We start from the raw sequence: 24,659 nt of genomic DNA, 5'->3' as shown, positions 1-24,659 counted from the left end.
AAATTTCCAATTATTAAAAAAAAATAGACTAATAATCAGGAATTTGCATAAAAATGGTGTAGAAAAGCCTCACAGCTCTCCTTATATAACTGCTCTATAAGGAATCTACTTTTGGAAGAAAACTAAAAGACTCTATGTTTAGTCAAGATGGCATGTTTTGATAGGCCAGGCTGCTCAGGTTCATGATACTGGATGTAAGATTTATGTTCATCATGGCAGATAGCTGCAGATCTGCCTTCATAGCTCTCCTTATATAACATGCTCTATAAGAATCTACTTTTATTTAAAAGTTAGTTTTCTTCCAAAAGACTATGTTTAGTCGAGTTGGCATGTTCTGATAGGCCAGACCGCTCATGTTCATGATACTGGATGACTGTCCAAAGTAAGTCAAACAGTTGGAGCAAGGAATCTGGTAGGCACCTGGAAAGCTGAGTGAAGAAAGGTGAAGAAAGGAAGGTAGGAATCTTCCTGGCAGCATCCTTTCATCCTGGCAGAAAATTTTCTACCTTCCTGTCAGGAAGGTAGAAAATTTCCTGTCAGGATGAAAGGATGCTGCAATATTAAGAGGTTTAGAACTTTAGCAGTACATTCAGAAATTCCTTTAATATATGGGAGTGGAATCGGAATGATATCTTCAGGATATCTAGAGACAGATTGCCCAGAGTGTTAAAGGCTTTCTTGATAAAGGATTCATTAAAGCCATTTTTCATAAAAGCAGATTTGGTATACAGTCGTCCCTTGACTTACATCCGTTCGAGTTACGTCCTCTCGAAGATATATCCATAATCCCATAAGGGAATAAATAACATTTTCGACTATACTTTCAAACAAGATGCAAGTGAGCTTAAAGTAAAAAGGTTTCTTTAGCAACAATGCATCATGCACAGTAGTAACAGCACATTCAGCAGTTTCTTTATCAGCTTTCTTGATAAAGGATTCATTAAAGCCATTTTTCATAAAAGCAGATTTGGTATACAGTCGTCCCTTGACTTACATCCGTTCGAGTTACGTCCTCTCGAAGATATATCCATAATCCCATAAGTGAATAAATAACATTTTCGACTATACTTTCAAACAAGATGCAAGTGAGCTTAAAGTAAAAAGGTTTCTTTAGCAACAATGCATCATGCACAGTAGTAACAGCACATTCAGCAGCAAATTCTCTCTCTCAGCAGTTGGCATGTGTCTTTAACAGTTCCTCTGTTGATTTTGTGTTTGAGAAATAGGTTATTTATGTATTTGTCATTAAATATTTTGCGATATTTTGTGCAACATAGCCCCTACATGCCCAATCAAAAAATATAGTGAAGAATCACAGTAAAAGAGATGAGCAATTGATCTTGAAACAAAGTTACAAGTTATAAAGCCACATGAAGCTGGTGAGCCTGTCAGTGTGATCGCACGTGACTTCAGACAATCTCATTCTATGGTGATGATCATTTTGAAAAATAAGGATAAAATCGTAGAGGCTGTGAAAGATCTTCTTCCATTAAATTGACGATAGTGATAAAGCAATGACAAGGTCCTATCAGTGATATGGATAGAGGACCTGAACCAAAAGCGCATACTACTTAGCACAAGGATCATAACCACTAAGGCACTGTCTCTTCAACATGTTGAAGGAGAAAGCAGGGCCCGATTATGACTATGAATTCAACCCTTCTTCCGGTTGAATTGAGATTCAAGCAGCATTTTGCACTGCATAATGTGAAAAATGTATGGTGAATCTGCAAGTGCCAATGAGAAGACTGCCAAGGAGTTTGTGGAAAAATTGAATAAAATTATTATGGAGGAAAATTATCTGCCACAGCAAATATATTAATATGGATAAGACCTCCTTGTTTTGGAAAAAAATGCCTGAGCAGACATTCATCCACAAAAAGCTAAAATTTATGCCTAGTTTCAAAGCTCTTAAAGACCTTATTACGATTCTGTTAGGGACTAATGTGGCGGGATATAAACTGAAATCATTTGTGATTATGGCACACTGAGAATCCACGAGCCTTCAAAAACCTTAGAAGGCATACTCTTTCAGTTCATTATCAGAGTAATAAGAAATTGTGAATGACTCAAAAATTGAGGATGCCTTAATCAACTGTTATGCGAGTGAAAGAAAATGTAGTTAAAATTTTATTAATTCTAGATAATGCTCTAAGTCATCCACCTTACATCGGTGATCTTCACCCCAAGATCAAGGTTATGTTTCTTCCTCCAAACATTACTTCATTGATCTAACCGATGGATCAGAGAGTTCTTGCAGTGTTTAAGGCTTATTTTCACACTTTTTCTCGAGCCATTTCTGCCACTGAAGGAAATGACCAGAGTCTCTTGCAATTTTAGAAAGCATTCAATATTTATCATGCTATTAAAAATATCGCTGTGGCTTGGGACGAAGTGACCTCACAATGTATGAGTGGCATATGGAAAAAGACATTAAAAAGGTTTGTGCACAATTTTGGAAGTTTTGAAAAAAATGAAGACCTTTGTAAATTGTGTGAAGAAATAGTGGGCCTAGCAGACATTCTGAATCTTGAAGTGAATGATGACGACATAGTTCAAATCATAGAATGTGTCCCTGAAAAGTTGGTCGAACTGGAGGAACAGTGTGTTGCAGAAGAAGAAGAATGAGAAAAGGAAGAGGGAAAAGAGAAACAGGAAGAGGTAGTTAAACAATTCACATTGAAGGGTCTTGCAGAAATGTTCTCAGAATGGCTGAAGACATGGACCCCAATGTTGAATGCTACTTATTAGTAGAAAGGAAAGTACGTGATGCGCTTGTTTGCTATAAACAAATTTATGGTAAAAAGAAGAAGAATAAGCAAAGTGCATTGGACATTTTCATCAAAAAAAAAAAAAAAAAAGGTTACACCAGAAGAGCTGCAGCCTGGTCCTTCACATAGGGAAGGTAATGAAGATGTGATTGGAGGAAGATTTGAGTCATTATTCTCCTGTGTTATAGTGGCATTAATACACAGTACAGTTTTATAAAGTTTAAGAATTAAATATCCAATCTAGTAGTTTTCTGAAGATTTTCTTTCTAAAAGCTATAAAAAGTATATGGTGTTTAGATTCCGGTATAGGAGGTGATTTCCTTTGGTCATCTATGCAGGAATTTGAAGAAAAGAGGGATGTCCAGGAGGTCAGCTTTATCTTTGTATTAAGTAACAGTGGTGATATCTAGTTGAGAGAGAGATGGAAGTGCAGGGGCAAATTTAATAATCTGAATATGTTCTAAATATTTCAGTCTGGTTGGGTGCATTGTTAGCTTATCCACTCTCCAACCAATAGGTTGTGGGTTCAAATTTGCTATAAGCATGAATGTTTGGCTTTAGGTGGGAGGTGAATTTCATAGCCTGCTGTGAGACCACCACCACCCTGCTTATTGAAGAAACATTCATATTTATTAGTCTTAAGGTAGACTTGAAAAAGTTCCATGTTTGATCTCTAGAGCAGAGTTCTGGATTATGAAAAAAAAAAAAAATAAATACTGTTGACCCTTGAACAAAATGGGGGTTTAGGGACGTTGACCCCTCCCCCTCCCATGCAGTCAGAAATCCATGTATAACTTTTGACTCCCCAAAAACTTAACTACTAATAGCCTACTGTTGACCAAAAACTTACCAATATCATAAACAGGCAATTAACACATATTTTGTATGTTATATGTATTATGGGCTGTAGTCTTACAATAAAGTAAGCTAGAAAAAAAGAAAAGTTATTAAAAAAAACCATAATGAAGAGAAAACACATTTCATTTATAGTACAGTACTGTATTCATCAATACCGTAAGTGTACCTCATCTGTCTACAAGATACAAAACACTGTAGATGTTATACGTATTACTAACACTAGGAATCAAAAATGAAAAGATAATGTGAAAAGAAATTCATATTTATTTATAGGCATAATGATTCATGCATTGATAATGAAGAAGCAGCATGATTGCTTATGGTAGCCTAGTGTGATTGATAGAATTGCTTTATGGTAGGTAGCCTAGCCTATACACTAATGAATGAATCATTATAAGTTTTTCTATTTCATGCTAATTAATTAATTTAATTTAATTAATTAAATTGATAATAGTTAATTTTATGCAGTTATGATTTAATACTGTATCTTTACATTTGTTTACATTTCTCTCGACTCTGAATGAAGCCATGTACAGTCTGTAAGGGTTTGTGTGCATACATTTCAATAAATTTTAACTTTTTATAATAGATTTGTGTATACTTTATGCGTTCATGACATACCTAACTTTTTCTTAATTTTTTTATATTTCTAAACTATGCAGTTCATCTGCCAGTTTTTTCAAATTGTCGCAAATCTCTAAAAAATGTTAGTATATTTATTGAAAAAATATCAGCATATAAGTGGACCTGCACAGTTCAAACCCATGTTATTCAAGGGTCAACTGCAAAAAAAAAAAAAAAAAAAAAAAAAAAAGTGTGTGTGTGTAATTAATAAAAAAATAGGGAAAAAAATCTTTACCCCTCCTGCAGTATTAATATACATTTAGTTTACAACCTTTTGTGGTTTGGGATTCACATTAAAAAAATAAAATAAAAATAATGTATATACTAGAAATTATTATCTGAACTGTATCTTAATCATAGAAACATTAGAAGTACATTATTTATTTATTAATACAGAACAAGGATTTCTGAAGAAGAAGAAGAAGAAGAACACACTTCAGAAATAGAGAATTCAGAATTGAGTAGCCAAGGATCTTCCACAATGTCAGTTCTAACATTTCAGAATCCATTAAATGGTAGAATGGGTCACCAGTTGTTATTAGATGCATATAGTAGTATTGGAGATCCTGATGGAGTTTATGGATGTGATGAAATATCTCCAAATCATGAGATGACACAAATAAATTACTATTTGCATCAAAAGATGTGGGACAGAGTACTAAGTGTTTATGATCTTAATGCTTCCCATGATGTTAAACCTCAAGCTGATATCTTGAAGGTAAGCTAAACATAAAACCTTTAATTTTCCATATTTAAAAACAGATTTGTTTGGCAATGACGAAAGATTGTTGAATAATATTGGATTTTGTATTGTGCATTGAGTATTTAACAAAATTATTACTTTTGGATATGTTACTATTTTTAACTTCATTATTTGCTGCACTTAGTTATTACTCTGATCATTTATACTTCAATAATTTTCCAGGTTACAGTATCATTATGCTAGATTTTGGATTCTATCAATATTCAACACAACGATCAAAAAATAACTGACTCCTTAACCTCGAATGTAAGGACTCTTTTTAAACAAAATTATAGAAATCCTCTTCAGGAAAGAGCTCGAGGGGATCAAGTGTGGAATAATTGGTATTGCCAAAAACCACTGGCCAGTAGAAGGTGTGGCAAAGGTGTGGCCAGGAGAAGGTGTGTGCACAGGGAGTTGTCAGAATAGTCAATAATCACTTACAGAACTCTGTCTTAGTTAGATAACTACACAGTCCAAGAATGATAACAATTACGCTAAACAGAAAAGAAAAGGGTTTTCTTTTATCTTTTTTTTTTCAAAAGTATCCAAATTTCTGCTCCAGATCAATCATATGAAGATGATGAATTAGATTCTTCCTACCAGCAACTACAAGATCCTTATTGACAAAACAAAGAAGGAAAAAAAAAAAGAAATCTTAATAGTGATAGGAGACTTCAGCATCAAGATTGGAAGATTTACATCAGAAGTGAAAGTTGGGTAAATTTGGAATGGATGAGAGAGGAACAGACGAGCAATGAGTAAAAATATTTTGTCATAAACGTATTTGATGACAAAATATTTTGTTATCCCAACCTTCTAAAAATAATATGCAACCAGGTATATCTTTCAGTATAAATTAAACATATTATATTAGTTATTTATTATGAGTATGTGAAAAGTGTCTTTTTAGATTAGAAATGGGAGCAAGAGTCAGGCCCATAGTAGAAGAGGTTAGGCAAGGGTTAGTGAAAAAGAAAAAATGAAACATCTGGAAGAGAATATTAAACAACTAAAGAAAACATTGGCTGATGAGAATGAAAAGGAGTAAGTTAGTATTATGAAGAAAGAGTCAAAGGATAGTTGTATATCATTCTATGGGAACTCTATCATTAGAGGTGTGATGAAAATAAAGTACACAAAACATGCTTTCCTGCTATAACAATGAAGCAAATAATTGAATTGCAGAAAAGGAAGGAGCAGGTATCAAAATTAGGTAGTCGTAGGCACAAATGACTTAGTTGAAAAAAGTTAGAGGAAAAAAGCATGTCAATAGAGACTTGAGGAAGTTGTTGCAGCAGATAAAGGTTTGGAAAAGTTGTTAGCGTGCTGCTCAGAAATAATGAATAGTAAGATTGCTGAGTTGTGCAAGGTAAATGGAATTCAGTTTGTAATTAAGATTAGGGTGGTTGATAAGAATTTCACAGGCCTCCTTAAATTTGCATTTGTACCACGTTTTGGTGTGATGTAAACAACAGATGCCTTTCCGTATGAACGTGATATGAATGTAAATTTAAGGAGGCCTGTGAAATTCTTATCAACCACCCTAATCTTAACAATAATGATGGTCTAAAAATCCCAAGAATATGGAAGGCACATATTCTACCCACATAACCTTTACGACCAAGAGTTAATTATAAATAGGATTGTAATTAATCCAGGATCTTAACTCTAATATAACAACTCTCATATTAAATTAGGACACCACTTTTGTTGTAATAAAACTATCTATCTATATGAATTTGTTCTCTGATAATATTATAAATAGAATATAGCTTTGATGTAGTTTTTTTTAACCACTAGAGGTCAGGCCAGTAGAATAACGGTTGAGCAAATCATTGTCTCTTTGGCATACTGCTTGAAATATAATATAACTTTTCTCTGTGTGTGTATATGTGTGTGTATATATATATATCTGTGTGTGTGTGTGTACTCCAGATGATGGTCTTAATATGAAGGTTGAAACATCGGGAAATTAAAGTAATTAGTTCTAACACAGTTATAGTCTCCATAATTTGTCTGAAATGAATGCTGATTACCGGGTAACGCGAAATGAAATTAATAAGTTTTTTAATTTTGCAGGAGGTTTAAAGGTGGCATTAAGGTTGTATTTCTATAGTATTATTATTATTATTAAGAGAGAACTCCAGTGAGTTAGGGGCTCATCGAGAGAAGCCACATATTACATGCACCGGCTATCATACTTATTCTTGAATTCATTCACACTGCTTGCACTCACAACATCCAATGGCAATCCATTCCAGTCATGTACCACCCTCTGAGAGAAAAATCTAACCCTCACACCCTTCTTGGTGGCCTTCATTCTTAGCTTCCAATGATGCCCTCTCATCCTTTCCACACCCTCCATAAATTAAAAAATTCCATCAATTGAAATCCTGTATGACCCTTTCAGAAGTTTGTAAGTCTCAATTATATCAACCTTCTTTCTCCTGTTTGCTAGTGTCTGCAGTCTACAAATTCTCAATCAGTATTCCACAATCCTGATATCGTTTTTATATCAGAATATCAGAATCACAACGGAAACCAGGAGACCAGACCTGCGCACAATAGTCCAAGTGAGGCCTTATCAAGGCCTTGTAAAATAACATCCTTATCCTTACTTGTGAATGTTTGTTTGAGCATTGCAATTATCTTTTGAGTTGTATTTGCAATCTTGGCTACATGGCCCCTGAATGTCAACTTCCTATCTTCTAACATAATCCCACCAATACTAATCACACTGAAGTGAATGACTTGACATTTACTGACATTGATCTGACATCCGTTTTCCCATCCCACAGTTCCAGCGTATTCAAATCATTCTGCAAGTACTGCATATCAGCAGCATTCCTGATTACCCTACCTATCTTTGCATCATCAGCAAATAGCTGTATATTGCTTGCATAATTCCACCAATATAATATGACATTGAATATCTAATCACACTGAAGTGAATGACTACATTTACTGACATTGAACCGACATCCATCCATTTCCCCATGCCCACAGTTTCAGCCTATTCAAATCATTCTGCAAGTACTGCATATCAGCAGCATTTCTGATTACCTTACCTATCTTTGCATCATCAGCAAATAGCTGTATGTCGCTTGTCAAATCCTTCCCAATATCATTAATGTACAGATTGAATAACAGTGGACCAAGCACTGATCCTTGTGGTACACCACTTGTTATCTTAAACCTTGCAGACTCACATTCCTCGTATACCACTTTTTGACATCTATCAGTCAGCCATCTTCTTATCCACGCTAATATTTTATAATCCAAATCCATATTCTTCAATTTATGCAACAGTCTTCCATGCTGTATTCTGTCAAAAGCCTTAGCAAAATGCAAAAGTATCATGGTGTATCCATTTCCCTTGTCAGTAACATTGTTATAGAATGTGAGCAAGTTGCTAAAACATGACTTTCCCTTAGTAAACCCATGTTGCTCATTGCAAAGTAGAGATTCACTGTCAACCCATTTCTGAATGCAAGCCCTAACCAATTTTTCCAAAATTTTCACCACCATGTCTGAGATACTAATTGGTCGATAGCTGGATACATCAGTCTTTGGACACCCTTGTGTGATAGAATTACATACATTCTTTCCATTCCTGCAGAATCTTTCCTGTTCTGAAACTCATATTAAATAGCCTGGTAAAAGGAATAGCCAGTTCAGCTGAACACTCTTTTAGCACACATGCCGATATCCCATCAGTCCCTATTGCTGAATTCTTATTCAGTTTGTGCAACAGCTCTGATACCTCATCCTCATACACCTGAGTTTCTTCATCCAATGAAGAGGTAGCAGTGAGCTCAATGTCACGTACACCATGTCAATAGCTTTTAACAAAATGGGCACTCATTAGTTGAGCAACCTTTTCTGCATCTGTAACTCTCATGGCATCTGCATTTAGAAGAATTATTCTTTCATGTTCATTCTTTCTTTTACTTGCAGCATATCAATAGAATTCTTGTGGGTGTCTTTAGCACACTCAGAGCCAGTTCTTTTCATACTCAGACTTAGCTTTCTGTATAACAGTTGTGACTATTCTAGCCTGCTGCTTATAATTTTCATAATGGACATCATCATTATGCAAATGGTATTCTTTCCACATCATCCTTTTCTTATGAATCTCTTGCTTAATAAGATTACACATCCATTTGACTCCTGCCCTATTTATTCTTCAAACTCTTGGGACATATTTTGATATTGCATCATTTAAGTATTGTTCAATGCTTCCATGCACTGTCAATATTCTTCCCATCCAGCAATCGATCCCATTCCACTGAACTCAGTAAGTCCTCAGTTGGTCATAATTTCCTGCTTTGTAGTTTAGCATGTAATCTTTTCTGAATGGAACATTCATAAACTTAGTCACTTCCTAAGTGAGTACCACATGATCACTGTCACCAACCTTAGGTGGAATAGTTACCTCTTTAACTAAAACGACCTCTGACACTATAATCAAATTTAACACTCTTTGACCTTGGGTTCCTTCTGTCACATGCTGCTTGAGGAAGTTGTCCCACTACAGCTCAATAAATGCATTTTCGTTTTTCTCATGAGATTCTATTTCTACTCAATTCAATATTTGGATAATTAAAGTCTTTCATTATGATTACTCTTTTCACACTCATCTTTCCTATTTGATGATGCATTTCTTATCACTAGCAACCAATTCACCAGGTCTGTAACAGCACCCCACTATGTAATTGATCTTATTAGATACCACCTCACACTAGATGGCTTCAAACTCATGCCACATGAAATACTGTTAGTAGTAGTAGTAGTAGCACAGTCATACATCTCAGCTCTAACTGGATTCAAGTCATCCAATATCATTAGCAGCATGCCTCCTCCTGTCTATCCTTCCTAAAAATACTGTACCCTTTACACTTGATAGCAGTTAGTATATTTGATTCTGATAGCCAGGTCTCACTAATGCCTACAATCTAAGGTCGCAACATATTGACTAAGGCAACAAACTCTACCCCTTCATTTATGATACTCCTAGCATTCGTGTACAGACATAATAATCTACCTGCATGCTCTTTTGTATACTCTTGTCTGCAGTCTACATGACACAGTTGGACAACTTGCAGATCTCTATTCTTCTCTAGTGCCTTATACATGTAGACATCTTTGCACATGTTTGATGGGTCCGAACCAGACGAACACAAAGTTGAAATCATTCTCTCCTCGTCAACATTTACATGACAAAGCCCATTCCCATCTTTAACATAGTTATATAACATTGTCACTCTTACACTCATATTCTTACTATTCCTCCCATTTGGTTTCCCTGACTCTCTGTGTTAGGTCTCATACCAGTTATTAGTTTTTCAAGACTCCTGATACCAAATGCATTCACGTGTAGGCCATCCCCTCTTATACAAATCCAGTCTTCCCTCAAACTTACTCCACACATCCACAAACTTGCATCCATTCCTTCTACACAGCCTACGCATTCAATCATTTGCCATCATAGTCCTTCTTCTTAATTAATTTTTATCATCAGGTAAAATACTGATGATTTTCACTTTCTCACTCTTCGCTCTCGCCTTTTCCAACAACCCTTTCATGTCCTCTCATACTGAACGTATTGTTAGTTAAGTCGTTAGTACCTACTACAATTGTGATCTCGTTTACTTTCCTTTTCTGTTTTTGAATAATGTATTCTTGTTTATTTTATCTGATGTACCGTTAATGTATGAAATTCTACAGTTTAATATGGAAGGCTTCTTCAAGGATTAAATCTCAGATAATTGGATTCCCATATCATACAAAAATTCTGTAAAAAAAAAAAAAAAACTGAATGTGAAATTATAGTGGAACTTCATTAATCATTGTTCTAGAATTATGAGAAGTGGATAAGAAAAGTTGTGAAAAAGAAACTTAAGGAAGAAAAGTTGAGTTTGATCCAAACATTGTCAAGACCAGATTTTTACTTGCAGGTAAATAGTTCAGAATTCATGCTCAGAATTTAACAAGGATTTGAAAAAAAAATATATGATAAAGCTCCAAGAGGAAAATTATTAAAAATGTTAAAATTAAATGGTGTAAATGGCACTATATATAAGGCGATATTTAGATTATCTGTAAGTAATAAATCAGCATTTAAAATTGAGAGATAACAGTAAAATGGCTCTTAGTGAAATCAGATTATCTGTTATTTGTTACTTTGCTTTATGACTCCCACATGAATGGTGGTAATCCTATAGAAGATTTGTACTGTGGGTAGTATATTGGTTTTTTTCTATGAATTTTTTTTTTTTTTGGGGTTTTTTATTTGCGATCACTTGAAGGTCAAAGCCACATATCTATACTACCTTAAAGGTGGTATAGTTCTAGGAGATCTCCTCCCAGCTATGAGGCTTTGACTCTTAAGCAACCCTAAAGAAAAATGTGTGGTATAGGGCTGGGAGGAGATCTCCTCCCAGTCCTATACCACCTTTAAGGAATACAGAGAATCATCTACTGAGCTTCTGACTAGATGTCCAGTCCTCACCCTCATGTGGTGCACTCCATTAGTAGTTATCCACTGGGTACTGAACAAATAAGGATCAGCTGGCAATTTGGAACTTTGCTGACCAAATTATACTCTCTGTTGACTTAAAGCAGAAATACACATGATGGTACAACATAATGGGATTTCATACTGAATGAGGCATTGCCTGGTTAAATAAGCTTACTTCTGTTTCTCTTTCAGGGATGGCAAACAGCGCAAAGTCAGCTACTGACACAAACTCCAACTCACATCTACAAGAAGAAGAATAAATTCAACATCAGAAGAATTGAAGGTGAGAAATATTAATGTAAGGATATTAATGAAAAGGAAATCATCATCATCATGCTTGTCAAGGATTTAGGTGGCCTATACTAGAGTGGCCTGTTTTGGTCTTAGAAGTCATCATTGAATCTCTTAAGAGGACGTCCTGGTTTTCTTTTTCCTAATAGTTTGTAATTTAAGACTTTTTCCTAATGAAAAGGAAACTGAACTTGCAAAAGAAGTGAAAAAGTATGACATGGATATAATTGACATTACTGAGACAAAAAAAAAAGACTAATGAGATCCTAGTAAATAATAACTATAGGAGGTTATATTTGGGCAACAATGTTCAAGGAAAGAGAGGAATATCAATAGCATTCAACACCAAACAGGAAGATAAACTTCTTGTTTGGAAGGCAATTTCAAGTAGTTATGTGGGCAAAAATCAAAATGGAAAAAATGGACAGTGAAACTTATTTGCGCCTATGGTACCACAGAAGGTTCTCCTGAGGAAGAAGTGGAGGAGGGAGTCTGTCATTAGAGTAGGCAGTTGACATAAAGAAAATGGAAAAGGTTGTTCTTGTTGAAGATCTAAACAGAAGAGCAGGAAAGGAGTTCTGTGAGGCATATAGGAATGTTCGGGGAAAATTTGGAGAAAAGAGCAAAGGTAATAATGATAATGGTAAGTACCTACTGGATTTCTGCTCAGTATATGAACTAGTCATTACTAACACCATGTAGAGAGAGGACACCAGAAATAAGAAAAACCTTATTGCTGTGTTATGGTTGATAGTGATATCTTCACACTGGTTCAAGGATGTCTGGAGTAATTTCAAAGAAATTACTCCAGACATCCAGACTGTTCAATGAAACAAGCAGCGGTAGACAGAACAGTAGTAGAAAATATTCAAGAAAATATTTTTAAAAAAATTTTGCAAGTTTTTGATAGCTTTTTAGTACCTGAATATTGATATGTACTGCAAAAAAGGAGTACATATGAATATTCAGGTACTAAAAAGCTATCAAAAACCTGCAGAATTTTTTTTTTTTACTTAAGTTAAATTGAACATGCCAAGAAATTATATTGTTTATTCTTTTATCCAAATGTATGCAAACAAAGTTTGTATATGAAGTATCTTACGACTGGACTACTGGTATATAGATTGAACAGTATAGATGATATTCATCTAGAAATGCTTAAATATAGAGGTATGAAAGTTTTGACGTGACTACATTGCATAATTCAGAGGGGCCAGTCAGAAGGTCATATTCCAGATGAATGGAGTATACATAATTTTCATTGTTTATTATAATATGGTCTCAATACTGAAAACTTCCCACTGAACACAGTTGTTCTCTAAGTTTCTCTTCCACAATTTTTCTCAGCCTCATCTTAAGTATGTTAGCATAAATCTTACCTGGAATACTTAATAGAGAAACTTCTCTGTAATTTATGGAAATAATTTTCCATAATTTTCATGATGTATTTTGATCACCCTATAAACATGAAGGAAAGGACATTATAATATAAATAAAGATTTATTTTTAAAATCTTTATTTATATTATAATGTGGTCTCAATACCAAAAACTTCCCACAGAGCACTGCCAAACCACAGAAACTTACATTTGCAAGCCGTGTTCAGGCCAAATAGAGGTTGTCAGGATCAGATTTTCACTTTATAACAGCTAAGAAATCCTGGAAATATAACAAGGATCTGTGCTTAAGTTTTATAGATCTAGAAAAGGTATACAACAAGGTGGCCAGGGAAAATCTTTACAAAGCACTACAGTTATATTGAGTAAATGGAACAGTACATAGTCTATATTTAAGTTGTAATTCAGCAGTTACAATTGAAGGAAATACAGGAAGATGGTTTGATTTTAAATCAGCTGTAAGACAAAGGTCAACATTATTTCTACTCTTATTCATCATCTATATGGATTGCATTATAAAAGGAAGTAGCATTAAACCTGATATTAGAATTGGAGATATCAAACTTAGCTCTTTGCAAATCTTTGGGATTCTCTGACTAAATTGAATAACAACGATACAATATTTGTCATGAAAAGTAGAAGAAAGACAAACTATAAAAATAGGCAGGAGCACAGAAAACTTCAGTTGAATTCTGAATGGAGAACCTATAGAACAAGTAAGATATTTCAGCTATTTAGACACAGTTTTAAAGTGAAGATGGCAAGTTAAAGTTGGAAATAGACAACAGAATAATCAAAGCTGGCATGGTGGGAAGCCAGTTCAATATATTTATATGGAAAAAGAGAGAAATTAGCCAGAACACTAAACTAATAGTATATAAGACAGTGTCCAAACCAGTTTTAAGTTTTGATGTGATTGTTGGGTTGTTAGAAATGAAGTACATGATCAAAGATTAGAGATCTCCAGTATGAGAATTCTGAGAAAGATTAGGGGAGTGAACAGATGGCATTAGTGGCAAAAGCATGTTAAAAATAGAGGTATTAGGAAGGAACTAATACCTCTAATAATAAGTTATTATCATCATCATCATCATTGGAGCCTCTATACAAGGGTTGTTTGAAAGTTTGGTAAATTTCCAATAGACAGTGATGCAATTCATTCATTCATACCAGTGTTGGCACAAATCTTTTTCCTGACCACTGGCGAAATTTTAGCCACATGTGACATGTAGTTCTCGTTTGACAAACATTTAAAATGACCATGTTCATATTTTTCATAAAAATGGAGAAAATCGTGTTTCGTGCAGTGATAAAACACTTTTATTTGAAGAAGTGGATGGCCGTGCAGATCAAAACTAACTTACATCCAGTTCATGGGGACTCTGCATATTAAAGACTATTTATTTTTGGATAAATGAGTTTAAAACATGGTCGTAAGTTCATCGAAGATAAAGCATGCTCCAGACACTTGACTGAGATCACTATGAAGGAAATGATTGGCAAAATCCATGGTATCGTTATGAAAGACTGCCGAGTGAAAGTGCATGAGATTGCAGGCATCTCAACTGAACAAGTGTATAATATCCTGCATGAAAAATTGCACATGAAAAATCTGTGTGCATAATGGGTGCCGCGATTGTTGACTATCGATCAGAAACGCATGTAAAAAGACATTTCAATGCAGTGTTTGGCAATATTTAACTGCAATTTGCGGGATTTTTTTGCATCGATTCGTGACTGCAGGCAAAACTTGGATCCACCACTATACACCTTGGTTCAAGTACAGTCAAAACAGTGGACAATGCCCGGTGAAAGATCACCGAAAAAAAGCCAAGACCATTTGGTCAGGTGGGAAGGTGATGGCCACTGTTTCTTGGGATTCCCAAGGAATTATCAAGATAGACTATTTGGAAAAGGGTAAGCCAACAACAGGAGTCTATTATGCATCACTTTTCAACTGTTTAAAAGAAGAACTGAAGAAAAAACAGCCAAGATTGGCACAAAAATAAGTGCTCTTTCATCAAGACAATGCACCGTTCCACACATCGGCCATCGCAAAGGCAAAATCGCACAAATTGAGGTTTGAATTGGTTCCACATCCACCGTATTCTCCGGACTTGGTCCCATGTGACTACTTCTTGTTCCCAAACTTAAAAATTTGGCTTGGTGGGAAAAAATTTTCTTCAAACGAGGATGTCATCAAGGCTGTCGATGACTATTTTACACAATTTGACAAATCCTACTTTTTTAGATGGGATGAAAAAAATTGGAAACTTGCTGAACCAAATGTGTAGACCTTGATGGAGACTGTGTTGAGAAATAAAGGTGATTTTTCAAAAAAAATGTGTTTAACTTATTTTTTTACAAAACTTTTCAAACAACCCTCGTAATTCTGTCAGTATAAACAAAGCCCTTTCGTCAGAAAGACCTGGATTTAATTCCTGTCCATGACATAAGGAACCTTTATCAGGTATTTTTGACTAAAGGAGAGTTAACTGGTCTCATTCAGTGTTGGAGGGGTTTTTTTGCCCTGAAACTCAGATTTTCCAGATTAATATGGATTAGATTTCATATAGAATGAGCAGAGATGGGGAGGGGACGGAGAACATAGTGTTTATGACGTCTTCAGTCATAAACACTTACTGTAGGGCAAGGAAGGCAATGGGAAACCACCTTACTTTGTAATGATCTCCTTACCCCACCAACCATAAGGTTGAAGGGAAAATACACATCATCGTCAGACCTCTGTTGAGTCAAACAACTCATCCAAGGTCTACTAATGACAAATGCACTCACCATCTGCACACTCACTGCACTCTCAGGCAATGCATTTCAACTACCTACCACTTTCCATTAAAAAAAAACCCACTACTAACGCCCTCCTTACACTGCTTCTAGGGATGGTCTCTTGTTCTCCCCCTGTCTCTGCTCATTCTATACGAAGTCTAATCCATATTAATCTGGTAATAACCCCATATGTCTCGATCATGTTGTCCCTCTTCCTTCTATCTACTGGTCACTGCAAATTACATTTCCTCATTCTGTTTTCATACCTAACATTCTGTAGACTAGAAAACTTGGTCATTCTTCTTTCCAACATCCATTCATCACTTAGAAACCAAAATGACCAAATCTGTCATTTATGTGCAGTCTGATCAAAGCCTTATATAATGGAATCATAACATCCTTATTCATACATGTCAGTGTTCCCTGCATCATTGCCTTAATGCCCAGTGCCATTCTCATAAATTTATAAAAATGGCTCTGAAATTTCAGGTCCCTATCCTGCATCACCCCTCAAATCTTTCATCTACTCCAAGATGTCCCCACCAATTTTATAATCTGCATCCCATCTTTGCTTCTCAAATTTTAAAACTTTGCACTTTGCTACACTGAACTGGAATCCCCACACACTTGCCCATTCACCCACTCTATTCAAGTTCTCTTGCAAGATTACAACATCCATTTTACTCCTTATTGTCCCCTCAACTTAAACCGTGTACATGGAATGAACCGTTTTGGTTCATTCCACTACTTAAATTATTTGGATATGGTTTATGTATTCCTGTAGCTAATAAATTCATAGTTTATTTTGCCTTAACAGAATACCATAACTTAATACTTCAAGAGGTAGAATGAATAATCATAAGCACCAAAGTCTTGCCACACTTCTGAACTTTGTATTTCTATTCCCTTACTAGTAATACATTCTCCATTTTGAAAATATGAACTAGACAGTTTTTCATAGAATACTGATAATCCAAGCAAATAATGATTATTTATTTGTCTGAAAAGTGCATTTATTTTCTAATTTATTTTCAGTCATTACAAAAATGTGGACTCTATCATGTTCAGCTGGGATATATTAGAAATATCTCAGATGAAGGGGGTGAACCATCTTCAGAACTTTTAGAATATCAGTGTGAATGTGCATGGCGAGCATCACAGTGGGATATTCCACTAATAGACAAGTATGTTTTGTCGTAATTTTATTTTAGTTATTTTATTTTTGTAAATGTCTTATGTGCTTTTTATATACTTTTAAATGTATTCTTTTTTTTATACAGTGTCTGTATATACTTGTATAATAGAAAGATGTGCAGTAGGATATGACAACATTAATAAAGTATAAAATAGAGAAAGGTCTAAGAGAAGAGCAGTTTGGTTTTAGAAAAAAGGCAGTCAACTGTTGATTTGATTTTCACTAAGAGAAATTATGGAGAAAAAAAACTTACTTATAGCATTTCTTGATATAAAAAAAACCTTTAATTGGTTTTAATGGGATAAAGTCTGAAAACGTTTGGAAAAGATAGGCATAGGAAAAGAAGAAATAGCTATGCCCAAGAATAGCTATGCGAAATGTAAGAGCTAGGAGATAACGAATTAACTTAAAATATTGGAGAAGTATATGTTCTAGTGATGGAAGTTTAGATCAGGATGTATGAAGGAAAATTTCACTGGTCCAAAGCTTTTTTTAACAGTGTAGGTAATCTACTTTGGGACACTTTTAAGTGTAAGCTTTTGATTAATAGAAGTTACTTTTATACCCATTTTATCTTATGCAGCAAAGACTTGTGTTGGTTTTGTCTTTCATCCAACCTTATATTTGCTAGCTGTTGGTTGACCCCACTTTCAAACATAATGAAAATTTTTATTATACTGCGCCACTCTGTGTTTGAAATCACACAGTTATTGTGAAGGAATCAATCATCAAATAGCACAACAGCAATGTGAATTTACTACAGACTGAAATTTTCTTACTTATACATAGGGTTTCCCGCATGATTCGTATTTTAATGAGCAGTGCAATGAAACTGAAATTAAGCAAGCACAAGAATCAAGTTAAACAAGATATTTAATTCTCTCTCAAAATTATTCTTACATAAGAAACAAGAACTCTATTAAGATCAATACAATTAGAAATTAATTTATGCATTCTATAAAGTATTTAGATTATACTCAGCTGAGTGCATCATTTACTGCTAGAACATATATATAAGGCTATCACAATTCTCATCCGTTAGGATTTCAACTTAGTTTCACCTTAAACAACAACAATATTCAGCAAAACACTTAAAAATTAATTCTTTTTTTAGTCTCACAGAATAATCACAAATTTCAATTTTATCAAACAGTTGACATCATCAATATCTATCAGAGGATTAAAATAGATTTTAAAAGGCTCAGTCTTAAATTTACATATACATTGTGAGAAAACACATTCAAACACGAACTAATTCTTCAATGAAGTTTCTTACGTTAGTTTCACAAGGAAATGTTTTATAATATCACTCATTCAAGCTTGACTAGCTGGCTCCAGCAACACGAAATTTGACCAAGTTCTCCGGACACAAGCAACTCTATCACACGTTAGCTATAGAATAGATATTCTTACCGGTATGATTATCATAGCTTGCACATTATGGAAAACTCTTACAACACTTCTAGGCTCTTGATAATCTTCCACTATAGGCAACACAAAACTTATAGTATCCCTGAGTTCAATAACTTATTTGTTAAGACTGGAAAATGTATTTTCTTGGTCGTAATAACTTGTCTTATGATAAATCTCAATCATATTATTATCCTTTCACTCAGGTAAATTCCTTTACAAGGTGACAGGAAACTATAAATAAATATGAGTTCGAAGTAAGATTCATTAAAATAGGAACAAGTTTCCAAATCTTTATTATGTTGTATGATCCCAGGTTAGATCACATCTCACGATCTTCCTATACTCTCTCCATTTTCCTTTTGGTTCCTTCTTCCTCTATCTTATAAATCCTCTCTCTTTTTCCCTCTCAAACTTGTTTTTCTCCGCTCTTTCAGTTTACAATGAAATTCCCACGTGATTGTTGTACAGTTGCCAATGCTAAGGCACGTGCTATCTTAAAATGACTTAGTTTTCTGATAGCAGCCAATCAAATCACATTAGCAGAGTCCCTTAGAAATACTTTCACTTTCAGTAACAACAACTGAAATGCATATGTTACAGTTTGCTTAGGATACATTTACAAGTTAATATAAAGAATTTATATAAGATAAATAACTAAAAAAAATTCCAATTATTATTTCAATGAACAAAAAACAGTAAGTGTTTAAATTACAATTTACTTAGGAGTAAACTTAGCTCAGGAAATGCAATTCATGTTAAATCATGAATGAAGTATTAATAATCATAAAATTCTTCATTCACAATTTAACACTTGGAAACTAACAAAAAGAGATAAGTAGCAGACATGCAGTAGAACAAAGTTGTGAGGACAATATTGGCAAAACTAGGAAAGATACAATAAGAAATGTGTACATTTAAAGTATTTTGAGACTAGAACTAGTCCCAAAACATGCTAGAAGAAATGCCAGCAGCTATAGTAGTTGAGGCATGCTGTGTAGAGAATTATTATTGTGTTTACAATTAACCTCAAATCATAGCTGATATTCATTCATGAAGAAAGATTAATTATTTCCTATGCCTTAAATTGACTTTGGAGTCATCCTGCTGCTGTTTCAGAAGAAGTTGTCAAGTGATTTTTAAAATATAATTTCTTTATATTTTCAGAAAGAAGAACAGTAGTTTCCCAGCCAGCTTAATGCAATAATGCATTATTACTTTACTTGTCATCACATAATACTTGCTAGCCTAGACTTATACAAATGATCTTTAGTATTATTATTCTTACTATTATTGTTATATGGGCTTCTCCAGGAAGCCCAAGAGCTCATCAAGAGAAGGTCCTTTCCAGATCACCTAAATATCTATTATATCTCTCTTTCAACACATTCACTGAATATATACTTAATACTCTCACTGATAGCTTATTTTAAACTCTCACCCCACACCATAAGAAAAACATGGATCTCATATGCTTCCTAACCACATTTTTTCTCAGCTTCCAGGGATAACCCTGGTGTGCACGTGTGTGTGTGTGTGTGTGTGTGTGTGTGTGTGTGTGTGTGTGTGTGTGTGTGTGTGTGTGTGTGTGTGTGTGTGTGTGTTATCACTCCTCTCTTCTGTCTATTACTGAAATTTTGAAGACCATATTCCTTGCTCTTGATCTTTTCTGTTGTCTCCTCCAAACCTAGGTGTTCATTTCTAAACATAGTAGCCCAGATTTAGTCTTGTAAAGTAGGGGAATAACTTCCTTATTCCTACAAATTAGTGTTCTCTTTAATGTTGCAGTTGTTTGATGTCATGACACTGCTTACCATAACCCCTGGGTCTTTACCTTTGTTAACCACTTGTAGCAAATTATCTTTAATATAATACTCACTTGCTGCAACATCCTCATCGAAATGCATAACCTAACCTAACCTGAACTTAGACTTATTATTTTGCTCATACTACCAATTTATTTAAATCAACCTACAGGGTTTCTCTCTCAGCTATGTCCCTTTTCATTGTATTCAACTTTGCATCATACTCAACGAATCGACTATCTAGACCAGTGGTTCCCTGCCTTTTTTGCTCCATGCATCCCTTTTACCATATGCCTGAATATCATCCCCCCCCCCTTTCCAAAATTGTCTGATTAAAATGTGCATTCAAATAATATGGACACAATATTGAAAATATTTTATTCATTTTCTATATTAGTACATATGCATTTATTTACTGGGATTATTTTTATAGTGGAGTTTTACAAATTTAGTAGCCATAGAAAATGATGGATTTTAAAACTTGAATAAAAGTAATTTTCTTATATTCATAACTAAATAATGGATTAAACTAAAGCATTCTTCAACAAACAAAAAGTTCAAAAGAATGCTAATTCTTTTGAACTTTTAAATATTTTCAACGAGAAACCTATGATTGTTTTTCCTTTACCAATTCTTGAATATGAAGAGGAGTGCTTGAAAGGGCACAATGCAAGTCATTTTCAACCTCCAACCTATTTTGTTGTTTCATTTGCATCAAAGTTGAAAAGCCTGATTCACAAAGATATGTCGACACAAATGGAAGCAATGTATGAATAGCTCTTTCTGCCCATTACAATATCATGTTTATTTAACATTCTTTTGAACTTTTTGTTTATTGAGGTAATCCATTAATTAGTTATGAGTATATGAAAATTACTTTTATTCAAGTTTTAAAATCCATCAACATTTTCTATGGCTCTATCTTGACTTTTAGGTAGCTATCACATCTCAAAGGCCAAAATTCTGTGATTGATTTCTCATTCCTCTTGCTCCAGAAATTCATCTTGATGATCTTCAGGAACTTTTTCCACTGATAACTGGAATGGATTTTGCACTAAATCCAACTCCTCATCACTATGTTCAGGAAAATATCAGCTAAATTCATTTTCCAGTGCTGTCAAATGCTGCAAAATTTCATTGTTCATAAATTTTCAAAGCACTTTGTCTTCAACCTCTTATATCTTGTAATAATATACCTCTTATATTATTATTTCAACATTTTATAGCTTGACTTTTCTCTTCCAGTTTTGCAACTTACTCATGAAAGCTTTCAAGGAATCTTGACATTTGATCAAACTTGACATACCTTCTTGAGTCTCTGTGAATTTGCTTGTTTTATTTCTGGATCATAACCGTAGCACCAAGACTCATCCCTGGTTACAACTTTTGAAAGAAAGTACTGGTCATTAAGAACTTGCTCCCTCAATTGCAGCAAACATTCACAATTTTTTTTTTTAATTATTATCCTCTAATGAGGCATATGAGGTAAGCAAATGAGACACAAATTTAGCAGACACGTTTCATTTGCAAATTTGCTGTTAAAATTCACTGGCACCAACTCAGTGACAAATTTTGAGTCTTCAGAAACTTGCTTAATGGTCCTTCAATGATCTTCATTGATTGCCTGGCAAACCTTTTCGATGTTTTCATCATTTCTGCTTGTCGAAGGTTGGCCAGATCAGGGTTGGTCTTCAACTGACATGTCCCCCATTTCTGAAACAGGAAAACCACTTGTAGACCTGCATTTTGCCAAAGCAAAAACAATAGTTTCAGCTGCAGTTTTATCCAAACGAAAACAAAATTTCATGCATACACTCTGTTCCTTGTGGTCAGCCATCACAAAATTACCAAACTATTTATAAGCACTAACAAAAAAGCAGCTAGAACAACAAATCAGTTCACACAGGGTAAAGCCACTTGCCAGACTGGCTTGGAAAACTTTACACTCACAATGCCTAGTAGCATCATCTGTAACTAGAAAATGTGTATGCACCAAGTTCTTGTTCCAGTTATTTTTGGGTACTCCTTGTACATATTTGAAAGGATGTGTGTTTTGCATTGTGGGATACTAAGACAATTGATGTGAAGTCAGTAGTATCTATTATACACATAGCCTAACCATGAAGATACTTTACAGGCATACTGTGTGCTTGGATAAAGGATTAAACAATTATATAATTTTTGGCAAATAGAATTTACTTTGCAACTAACTATCTCTTATTCCGAGTGTTGCTAATAATAAAATGATACACCTTTTTGCTAATTATATATGAGAAATATATGACTTATAGCATTAATGTTTATATCTTTGTGTTAAACGCCTATACACCCTAGTGAACTGGTGCAACAAACTGCAAACTACATTGAAACAGACCTCTACGTAAAAGACCTAAAGCCATTTTATTATTAAGTGAAGATACCTAACTCACTTGCCTTCATAGGGCGAGCTAATAGTTCATAAATTTTTCCCCTTCATTGTTTCTTAGGTATCAGACAATGGGGAGTATAAAAAAGCATCTTGCTTCACCCTATGAAACAGTAATGTTCTGAGTATATCTTTGCCTTGGAAACCAATGCAAAATATTGTTGTAATAATCTAACAACTGAAATTAGTTGGTTAATTATTATCCCTGGATGTGTGTGTGTGTTTCCTCCTCTAAACAACAAGTGATAATCAGTGTCTGAACAGCCATAATAGAGTAGTAACTCCTTTTCCATTGATGGTGCCTATTTGCTTTGTTTTTTTTCTGATAGTTGACTTTTCACTGTTTGTTCTTGTTGAAAATATCAGCCCTTTTTAACCATTAGTAACACAGCCAGCATGACATTTATAATGTATTGTCGTATTTGTGTGGGGTTTGCAGAATAGAGTTTGGTCAGTTATGTCCCAAACTGCCAAACCATACTTGTCTGTTCAGACTTCATGTGGACACCTGATAATAGTAAAGACTATTATTATCAGGTTACCACTTTTTTAACTTGCAAACCAAGATAATATAGGTTCCTTGACTGTCTTGTAGGAACTTGTTTTGCAAGTTTATAAACACATGAGAGGTGTATCTTTTCTCCACAGATAAAAGTATATTATCTGATTGTGATTTCTGCTTAGTGGAGAGCCCTTCTTGCTATATCCCTTTTTTTTTTTTTTTGGCATACTATTTTCTTCCTTTATATAGTTTATCATTTATTACCTTCAGCACTTCTTTTATGTACTCTAAAACTTTCTTCTTTTTTTTTCTTCTTGCCAGTTTTTATCATTCACCTTTACTTTATTTTGTTTCTCTTACTAGATTTATTGATCTCAACTCTTTGAGATAATTAATAGGATCAATTTAGCAGAAGAGGCACTGCTGCCTCTATAAATACTCTTTTTGATACCTTCATCAGTTATATTTTCTTTGGTTATCAAACATTGGTTCTTACATTATGAATTTTCTCCTTTTTTTATTATTGCAAACAATTTTTATTTTCTTTTAACAGTTTTGAAATTTTAACAGCTTTCGATGAAGTTATGTAATAAATTAGTTTTGTAACTTCAAATTCTTTACATTTCATGAGATTTCAAGTTCAGTTTATAATTTTTGAATTATTTTAGTTTCATACATTTTGCACTTCATATATACTCCACCTGATTGTAGTATAGCCAAAAATAATAATAACTAATAACTATTTAGCAAAATAAGTTGCACAATTTTGTGACCTTCATATCTTTTTATTATCAATGTGCAATTGAATTATGTGATTTAAATCATTCAGCCAGTATATGCTATAAAGGTTTATGGCATATGTGTGTGTGTGTGTGGATGTGAGAGAAAGTTTCAGATGCATGAACCAAAACATATAATGACTAATACATTTTACAAATACATATTTAAACTGTCTTGTATATTTCTGATTATAGCTGTAGTAGTGGATTCCAGCAGTCTCTATATAAGAGTCTTTATTATGTGATGTGTAAAGACCAAGAAAGTTTTGCAGAAAACATGGAAGTAGCATGGTAAGAAATATTTTAACAATGATTGATTACCCATGTGAGACATAATCAGGCAAATATCTCAATAATCATGTGTCAGTCTGAGTGAAATACCATGGTTACCTAATATTGTTATTAAGTAACTTAGACCCATTGAGTCTAAGGACTCACTGCCATAAGGCACTATATACCCCCACGACCCACCATTTGTAACTTAATCCACACTACACCACCTACCTCCCCCCCCAAATAGTATTTCTGTCTGTCATTTGCACGTGTGTTCC

The 24,659-nt window shown here is 34.3% G+C and overlaps 1 protein-coding gene across 2 annotated transcripts in view; it reads left to right on the top strand.

Moving 5' to 3' along the window:
• tefu (Serine/threonine-protein kinase tefu) overlaps window positions 1–24,659 on the top strand; it is a 409,445-nt gene that overhangs the window by 210,416 nt on the left and 174,370 nt on the right. For both annotated transcript variants that reach the window (XM_090409436.1, XM_090409435.1), the window contains exons 18-20: window positions 4,650–4,971; window positions 17,028–17,176; window positions 24,304–24,399. In XM_090409436.1, coding sequence (XP_090265562.1) covers window positions 4,650–4,971; window positions 17,028–17,176; window positions 24,304–24,399 — 567 coding nt within the window. The remainder of the gene's footprint in view (window positions 1–4,649; window positions 4,972–17,027; window positions 17,177–24,303; window positions 24,400–24,659) is intronic.

The sequence above is a fragment of the Typopeltis vanoorti genome, chromosome 19 (assembly GCF_054136105.1).
Source record: "Typopeltis vanoorti isolate ZY-2024b chromosome 19, IOZ_Tvanoo_1.0, whole genome shotgun sequence".
NCBI classification, from domain to species: Eukaryota; Metazoa; Arthropoda; class Arachnida; order Uropygi; family Thelyphonidae; genus Typopeltis; species Typopeltis vanoorti.
The sequence above is the reverse complement of the archived record's forward strand: the minus strand, read 5'-3'. Positions and strand labels throughout refer to the sequence as shown.